Source organism: Arachis stenosperma, chromosome 5, assembly GCF_014773155.1.
Source record: "Arachis stenosperma cultivar V10309 chromosome 5, arast.V10309.gnm1.PFL2, whole genome shotgun sequence".
Taxonomy (NCBI): Eukaryota; Viridiplantae; Streptophyta; class Magnoliopsida; order Fabales; family Fabaceae; genus Arachis; species Arachis stenosperma.
The window spans coordinates 131,111,869-131,120,559 of record NC_080381.1 but is presented as its reverse complement, the minus strand read 5'-3'; the positions used below and the strand labels follow the sequence as shown (position 1 = coordinate 131,120,559).

Sequence of the window (8,691 nt, the reverse complement as noted above, 5' to 3'; positions counted from 1 at the left end):
AGAATTATTATCAAATAATTTTTAATTATAAATTTTATATAAAAATAAATTCCCGTGGACCAGGGGTGCACAGACCCGAACCGGCCCGGCGACCCGGCCCGGCCCCGAAGGAATTTGGGTCGCGAAGACCCGGACCCGAAGTGACCCGGGGTGGATCCGGGAAAAAAAAGTGAAATCAAAAGGGGAAGTGAAGCCGGGACCGGGCCATGGCTCGGGTCACCCGGACCCGGCCCGGTAGCCCGGCCAAATAAACATTACACACACAAATGCTGAAACGCGTTACTGGGCTAGGGCAACACAGATGAGAGAACACGCATTCACAGCCTCGCCCTCGTGCCTCCTTCAGCAGCTCATGCTCAGCGCTTCAGCCCTCAACCATTGAGGCTCACCCCCATACCCCAAGTCCCCACTCCGGCACTCCCCACGCCCCACTCCGGCTCTGGCAATCGCCACTCCCCACGGCGCAGACTGATCCGGTGACACTGACCTCATCTTCTCTCCCCACGGCCCACTCCAACTCTCGCGGCACGCAACACGCAGTCGCCGGCTCCTCCCTTTCTCATCTCTTCACAACCCTCCGTGTTTCACCCCGTCACCGCCGAAGCTCTTCGTTCGACGGACGACAGTGACGACGTACGGTGCTGCCCTGCTTCTCGGCGACGTTGCTCTGCTCTGCTAGTCCTGCTTTCTCTGTTCTGCTCTCTTCTCCGGTCTTCTTTTCAGGTCTTCTGCTCAGGTAAGTAATTAATTTTATTATGTCATTAATATTTTGATTAAGGATTAGGATTTTTGATAAACAGAATTTGTGAATTTTGGTTGTAGGTGTTGATTTTCATTATTAGAACTCTAATTAGGTGTGTGTGGCTGTTGATGTGTGATTGTGTGTTTAGCTTATTTTTTGTAAGGGGTTTGAGAGAAAGGAGAGGTATGAGAAGCTTGAGAATTGGATTCGGCGGCTCGATCTGGCTGGTTTTGTGAGGCTGCCTTTGAGAGACAATGATAAGTTGCATGCTAAGGAGGTTTTGCACAACTATGGACACAACAAATATATGATTAGAGAAGGCCATGGTTGCTTACTTGTTTGTTGGGGTGATAGACCCCTTTTCTCCATTTCAGCATGGAGTTTTAGAGGATTAAATCTTTCTTTATAAGATGGAAGCAATACCTTATCTCCTTATATATGTAATTATGTATATCATTGTTCATTTGTTATTGATTCCAACTATTTATTACTCTTCTTATTATTAGATTGCTTGTAACTGTAAATGGATGTGGGATAGTTTAGTGCAGCACCTAAAATTTCTCATGCAACATATCTAGCATTGTTATTTTTTTTAATTATTATTTCAAATGGAAACATGTACATCTATTTCTATTTCTATTATTATTTGACTATTTGTTTGCTGTATTGGAATTTAAAGTGTAAAAAATTAAGTCTCACATTAGTCAAACTTAGTCTAAGTGAAGAGTATATATTGAATGAGTAGACATAGTTTCCATGTAAAATGGATTCATAGAAACTGTCCTTAACTTCTTTCGTATCCTTAACTCCATCCACATTTGAACAAGAGTGATAACAGTATTATAGAAACTGTCCTTAACTTCTTTCGTATCCTTAACTCCTTAACTTCTAGTGTTTGTTTGGTTGATGATTAATTGTATGTAAGCATCTTTTTTTTCTTTATTGTATGATCATTTTTGTTTGTTTGGTTGATGGCTTGATCATTACTTGTATGTAAGCCATTTTATATGTTGCAGTTGATAATTAGTTATTGATTTTCTGGGTTTACTGATTTTGTACTGATTTCTAAATTTTTACTTGTGTTTACTGTATATTTACTGATTTGTTTTTTCATGTTTTATTATAAGATACTGTATATTTCTGATTTGCTGATTATTGTTGAATTTGTTCTTGATTTTGTTTGTTTAGCCAGTTTAGGTAACGAACAATGGAAGGAGGAGATAATTGCATTCCTTCAGAATTTATGGAGGAGAATAAAACAATGAAAATTGAAGCTGAAAATGTTGCTGATCCTGCAATTGATGCTGCCACAACTCCTGCTGAACCAGAAGCTAATGAAGAAAATTCTGATGAAAAAATGGAGAATCCAGAAGCTGCTCGAACAAGGGGAAAGAAATCGTATGTTTGGCAGCATTTTACTCAACTTACGTTAACTGAGACAAAGGGACTGCACCAAGCTAAATGTAATCATTGCCAGAAAAAATACGGTTGTCATCCTACTAAACATGGCACAAATTCTCTAAATAAGCATTTAAAGAGTGCTCATAAGTGGATATTTACTAAAGCGGGGAAGAAGGGTACACTTCATGTGTACATGCCCAAAATTGAAGAAGAGGATCTATGCAATGCTTTTAAGGGTTATAACTTAGAAGATTGTAAGAAGTCTGTAGCTGAGTTTGTTGTACTTGATGAAATGCCGTTTAAAGTGGTCGAGGGGATTGGGTTTCGTAGGATGTTAAATCGATTTGAGCCAAGATTTACGGTACCATCTAGGATGACAGTCTCAAGAGATTGCTTTCAACTTTATTTAGATGAGAAGAAAAGGCTAAAAGAATGGTTGGCAAAGTCATGTGCTCGGGTTTGTTTGACAACAGATTGCTGGACATCAAATCAAAACTATACTTATATGAGCTTGACTGCACATTTTGTTGATGAAGAATGGATGTTACAAAAGAAAATTATAAATTTCTGTCAAATTGAGAACCACAAGGGTGACACTGTTGGAAGAGAAATCGAGAAATGCTTGAGAGAGTGGGGAATTGAAAAGGTCTTCACAATCACAGTGGATAATGAAACTTCGAATGATGGAGCAATTACTTATCTTCAAAGGAAATTAGGTGCAAGAGGTGGGTTAGTGTGTGGAGGAAAGTATATGCATGTGAGATGCTGTGCTCATGTTCTTAATTTGGTAGTAAATGAAGGAATTAAAGAGCAACACACTTCAATTGAAAGCATTAGAAATGCTGTAAGATATGTTAGGTCCTCTCCTCAAAGGACTAAAAAATTTAAAGATTGCATTGAGGCTGAATTAATTGAATCTAAAAGTCTTGTGTGCTTGGATGTTCCAACTAGGTGAAATTCTACCTATCTAATGTTGGAACATGCCGAGAAATTTGAAAAAGCTTTTGATAGACTTTATGATCAAGAACCTGATTTTGTTAGATGGTTTGGAGAGGATAGTGGGGGAAAAAAGAAAATTGGTCCACCTACACCCCTAGATTGGCAACATGCTAGGTTATTCATGGATTTTTTGAGAGTTTTCTATGAGATAACTTTGACTTTCTCATCTTCTTTGCATGTTACATCTAACATATGTTTTCATGAAATTGCATCTGTTGCTTCTCAATTAACATCTTGGAGCCACAATCAATCTGATTTGTTAGGAAGTATGGCATGCTCTATGAAACATAAATATGATAAATATTGGGGACCGGTTGATAAATTTAATCCATTGTTACTTGTTGCTGTTGTATTGGATCCTCGGTACAAACTAGATTATCTCTGTTGGTGTTTGGAGGATGTCTATGACAAGGAAGTATCTACTAGCATGACTGGTGTTGTTAAACTCACATTATATACATTGCATAAGTTTTATGAAAAAGAGGTTGTCGATGATAAACGAAGGGATGATGGTGGAGATTCATCTAGTATTGTATTGGATGACAATATTAAAATCTCAGCTGGTGCCAAGGGCGTTTCTGAAAATCGAGTGAATATGTGGAAAAAACAAAAAAGAGAGAAGGCTAATGCAGATAGCAAGTCAGATGTGGAGAGATATTTGGCCGAGGATACTGTGGAAGATGAAAATTTTAATATATTGACTTGGTGGAAAGTGAATGCTTCAAAATACAGGATTCTTTCTCTCATAGCCCGCGACATCTTGGGTATTCCGGTTTCAACTGTTGCTTCTGAATCATGCTTCAGCACCGGTGGACGTGTGCTTGATGTCTTTCGTAGCTCTTTGTCACCATTAATGGCTGAAGCTTTGATATGCACTCAAAGTTGGTTGTGCCCTTCTAAACAAGACGTTGGAGATCAAGAGTTTGATCAATTTGATAACAGTCAGAAGATTGTTGAAGGTACATTTATGATATCTTTATTATTTGTGACTTATTTATTTCAAGTAATAATCATTTATATGAAAAATGAGTTACTTTATATGTTTTGTAGGTTTCACTAATGCATCCACATCACAAGGAACAACTTGACAACATTAATGGCTATTGATAGAGGATGATTATTCTTATGTATTGTAAACCTTAACATTTTATTTGTATTGACTTAAATATTATTGTGTTATTTGTATTGACTTTAGACTAATGCATATTATTATGTTATTTGTATTGACTTAAATATTTAGTGTTATTAGACAATATTAGTATTGGACTATTGATTGTGATGATGCTTTGGTATTGATTGTGATTATGTTTTAATTTTGAAGAAGGGTTGGTTATGGCCCGGTTTTCACCCGATTTAATTGTGGCCCGAAAGGCTGTTGGTTTCATCGGGTCTAGGGCCGGATCCGGGTCTAATAAATAGACCCGATCTATATTTCGGGTCGGGTCTGGATCACCTAAAACCCGGCTTCACCCGGCCCATGTGCACCCCTACCGTGGACGTGAGTTTTTACCTTTTGACACATTCAGGACCAATCTAGCTTCTCCTCCATGCCCCACATACACACCCAATTCCGATTTTACTGGATCATCAATATCACTAGGCACTATCTAGCTAACTGCTGTTGCTTTATCCTACTCTTATTTTTGTTGCTTAACTACTCTTAGTATCTAGCTCTCCTATCAAATATATATATCCCAATTGAATTACTCCTATCTTGTCCTATTATAGTTAAGGCTTAATTGAAATTACATGAAAAAGTAGAAGATCCCAATAAACTTTTTTGAGAGAGGTATTTTAAGATTGAAGAATGAAACCTTAAGAAGAGGAATTATTTTCCTTTTTTGTTGTTTGAGTAACAACATGATTCTTTCAAATTCTTTAAAATTTTGACGAAATTAGATCAAATATATTCTGTCTTAACTTTGTCAATCCAAACCATATAAATTTACGAAATTTATTTGTACTCTATTATTTTACTCTAACCACTTGGTTTCTTTTTTTTTTTTTGTTTATCCCGAGAAAGACTTGCAATTTAAAAAGAAAAAAGTTCAAAGCAAAATCATTTATGTAACAAATCTAACACACCCTAAAATAGAAATTCAAACTTCATGTAATAAAATAAAAATATTATATTTATACTAAAAATAATGCTACACATTTCAAGTTTTTTTGTTAATCAAGATTAATTAAATTAGTCTAACATAATAAAAATTAACTATAACTAATATTATTCTAAATTTTATTGTTTAATGTATTTAGACTTAATTTATAAAAAAATTAAATATATAGTATTATTCTTTCACTAAAAATCAATCATTAAATTAGTTATTATATATATTTATGAATTTCGCTAGGAAACCAATGAAATATTTGTACAATATGTATAATGGGCTATTTATTTGGCCCAATATGAGCTAAAAAATAAACCTCCAAAGTAAAATACTACTAACTTTTCAAACGCAATACATTCATACTATCCAGAATAACCATTCGAATATAATAAACATCTGATATCCTACTGAATCGAACATCCATATATCCTCATTGTACACATTGTATAGATACTTTATTGACTCTCTATACTTCCTCTTTATTTATAAATATATATATTATTTAACTTATTTTTAATATATGTTTTATATTTTAATATATATCCTATATAAATAACTAATTTAATAATTATTTTTTAGTATGCACTAAGTATAATTTCTGTAAAATACATGAGCACCAATTACACAAGTAGGCCACACGTTGTTGTTACTTGTTTCTGCCTAGCTTATATATATATAAGCTCATTTCGCTTTCTATGCATACTATTATTTTTCTCTTAATAACCTTGACCATGTGATGATGAATCATGGAATACCCGCGATCTTATAGTAGCTCTTCCTCATCTTCTCATTATTTCAACAACCATCTTCAAGAAGAAGAAGAGAGACTAAACTCAGTTACTTCTCTTAATTACTCACAATCCCATTATCACCCTTCCACAGCCGCATACCACCACTGCCTCGCCACTCTCAAAGGCCACACTTCTTCCTACGTCTCCTCCCTAACTCTTTCTGGAAACTTCCTCTATACTGGCTCTTCGGATCGTGAAATCAGATCATGGGACCGCTCCCTTCTCCAATCCGAATTTGACCACCACTCAAGTTCAGCCGCCAACATGGTACTTGCCGGAAAAGGTACTCTGCTATATATTATGAAGCAACACTTAATTATCTTCACGAACCAGACAATGTTATCTTTCATCAAATTTGTAAAGTGAAAAAATGAGAATGTTACCCTTGAATTAATTAAGATAATAGGATCCACCTATAGTGTAAATTATAAATTTAATAGTGGTTAAAGCTTTACTCTATCACTTTATAATTCTCCTCATTTTATAAGATCTTCACAAGGCAGTCGGCTTCAAAAGATCATTTGGGGCTTACTGGCTTAGTAAGCAAGGTGTGACTCTAATTAATCCTCTTTTTGTGAACAATGCTTTCTTAAATTGCCATAACTTGTTATCTAATACTATAATTCGTATATCTTGATTTTTCAAATTTTCACTAGTTAGTGATTATTCAAATTTTATTTTTTAAATATAAAATCAATCATTATTAATTATAGTTGTTTAAAGTTGGTACATTAAGAGTTGTTTACTTATATTTTTTTTTCGTATATTAATTTTACAACACAGGAGCTGTGAAGTCACTAGTAGTTCAATCAGACATGCTCTTTAGCGCTCATCAAGACCACAAAATCCGGGTCTGGAAGATAAGAAGCCACGACAATGAAGCGCATAATCAGAAATGTACTCGAGTAGCGACGCTCCCCACGCTCGGGGACCGCGCCACCAAGGTGCTGATTCCCAAGAACCATGTCCAGATACGGAGGCACAAGAAGTCCACTTGGGTTCACCACGTCGACACCGTGTCTGTCCTCGCCTTGTCCGGCGACGGCGCCCTGCTTTACTCTGTTTCGTGGGACAGGACAATCAAAATCTGGAGAATAAGGGACTTTACATGTTTGGAATCGGTTAGCAACGTCACTCTCATACAAAAATATTTCATTTTGAATTTTTTATCATCACTCGTGTATGCAAAACTCGTGTGTGGCATCATATTGATTTTCAGTGTATCAATATTATTAAGTTGGCTTTTTCAATGAAAATTTAATGATTGTCATCACGTGAAAATATATCATTTTGACTATTAAACGATAGATTGTAGGACTTATTTTATTAGATAAAAAAAATGTTAGAATTATTAAAATTTATTATTTTTTGTTATTAATTAAATATTAATATTTAAAAATATAAAATAAAATATATTGATAAATTACTAAACTAAATATATTGATAAATTACTAAACTTTTATTTATATTGATAGGTGAACAACGCACACGAGGACGCCATAAACGCAATGGCGGTTTCCACAGATGGACTTGTTTACAGTGGTTCAGCGGATAAGAAGATCAAGGTGTGGAAGAGAGTGGAAGAAGAAAAGAAACACATTCTAGTGGACATCTTAGAGAAGCACAACTCAGGGATAAATGCCTTGGCTCTCAGCTGTGATGAAACTCTCTTGTATTCAGGTGCATGTGACAGGTCAATATTGGTTTGGGAGAAAAGAGAGACGGTGGAAGAAGAAGAAGGAGGAGGAGGAGGGTATAATGGTAAAATGGTAGTGGTTGGTAAACTGAAAGGACACACCAAGTCCATATTGTGCCTTGCTGTGGTGTGTGATTTGGTGTGCAGTGGTTCTGCTGACAAAACAATTAGGGTGTGGAGGAAGGGTAATAATAACAATGAATATTCTTGTTTGGCTGTTCTGGAAGGGCATAATGGTCCAGTTAAGTGCTTGACTGCGGTCGTTGATGATGGTGATCCATGTGATGAAGGTTCTTCTTTTCTAGTCTATAGTGGCAGCTTGGATTGTGATGTTAAGGTGTGGAAGATTTTTGTTCCTCCACTCTAAATTATTCTATAATAGGACATGTAATTCTTCCTTTTCTGACTTTTTGGTACATTAAATGTATGATTTTGAGCTCCCTCCCTTTTTCTTTCATTTTTTTATTTTATTTTATTTTATCTGCTTATGTTCCCAGTCCTAACCCTTTATTTGTCTTTTAAGAGTTTAGCAGAGTTTAATTCTCATTCATTGCATTGATTGAAGTACAATATCTGGTACTAGAGTGCTTTATTTTTGAGAGTGTAGTGTGTAGAAACCAACTTTAAAGAAGGATCAGAGATGAAGGAAAGCAAAATGAACAGAATAATAAGAAGCGGAAAAAGAAAATCTCGAAATTTGTATTCGAAAGAATAGAGAATATGTAGATGCAGGAACCAACTCTGAGTGTATAGCAATTTTACGGGTAATTTTATCTCTTTTGACTGGAAAACTGTGCGTGGAAATGAAGGGAAATGTTATTTGTACACTAAAATCAGTCAATAAATTAGTTATGTATTTGTGTATAAATATATGTGTGATTTAATTTATTTTTATAGTATATTTATATTTTAACATGTATTTTATATTAGTGGTTAATTTTGGTGGCTAAT

The 8,691-nt window shown here is 35.4% G+C and overlaps 2 protein-coding genes across 3 annotated transcripts; both read left to right on the top strand.

Moving 5' to 3' along the window:
• Positions 1–3,113: 3,113 nt before the first annotated feature.
• On the top strand, positions 3,114–4,230 carry LOC130981415 (zinc finger BED domain-containing protein RICESLEEPER 2-like). Its single transcript, XM_057905015.1, has 2 exons — positions 3,114–4,101; positions 4,193–4,230. Exons 1-2 carry the CDS (start codon positions 3,114–3,116, stop codon positions 4,228–4,230), a joined length of 1,026 nt encoding a protein of 341 aa, XP_057760998.1.
• Positions 4,231–5,978: 1,748 nt separating this feature from the next.
• On the top strand, positions 5,979–8,214 carry LOC130982328 (protein JINGUBANG). 2 transcript variants are annotated; one of them, XM_057906295.1, is made up of 4 exons: positions 5,979–6,327; positions 6,533–6,592; positions 6,828–7,165; positions 7,520–8,214. In XM_057906295.1, the coding sequence occupies exons 1-4, from the start codon at positions 6,000–6,002 to the stop codon at positions 8,105–8,107; spliced, it is 1,314 nt and encodes a 437-aa protein (XP_057762278.1). In that variant the 5' UTR covers positions 5,979–5,999; the 3' UTR covers positions 8,108–8,214. The 2 variants fall into 2 exon arrangements, with proteins under 2 accessions (XP_057762278.1, XP_057762279.1); XM_057906296.1 differs by lacking the exon at positions 6,533–6,592 and having other exon boundaries at positions 7,520–8,202.
• The last annotated feature ends 477 nt before the right edge of the window (positions 8,215–8,691 follow it).

Excerpts from the sequence above, each read along its gene's own strand:
- LOC130982328 (XM_057906295.1), top strand. The coding sequence starts at position 6,000 with ATGGAATACCCGCGATCTTATAGTAGCTCTTCCTCATCTTCTCATTAT. Across the intron at positions 6,328-6,532 it reads CATGGTACTTGCCGGAAAAG|ATCTTCACAAGGCAGTCGGC; the intron begins GTACTCTGCTAT and ends TCATTTTATAAG. Across the intron at positions 7,166-7,519 it reads ACTTTACATGTTTGGAATCG|GTGAACAACGCACACGAGGA; the intron begins GTTAGCAACGTC and ends TTATATTGATAG.
- LOC130981415 (XM_057905015.1), top strand. The coding sequence starts at position 3,114 with ATGTTGGAACATGCCGAGAAATTTGAAAAAGCTTTTGATAGACTTTAT. Across the intron at positions 4,102-4,192 it reads CAGTCAGAAGATTGTTGAAG|GTTTCACTAATGCATCCACA; the intron begins GTACATTTATGA and ends TATGTTTTGTAG.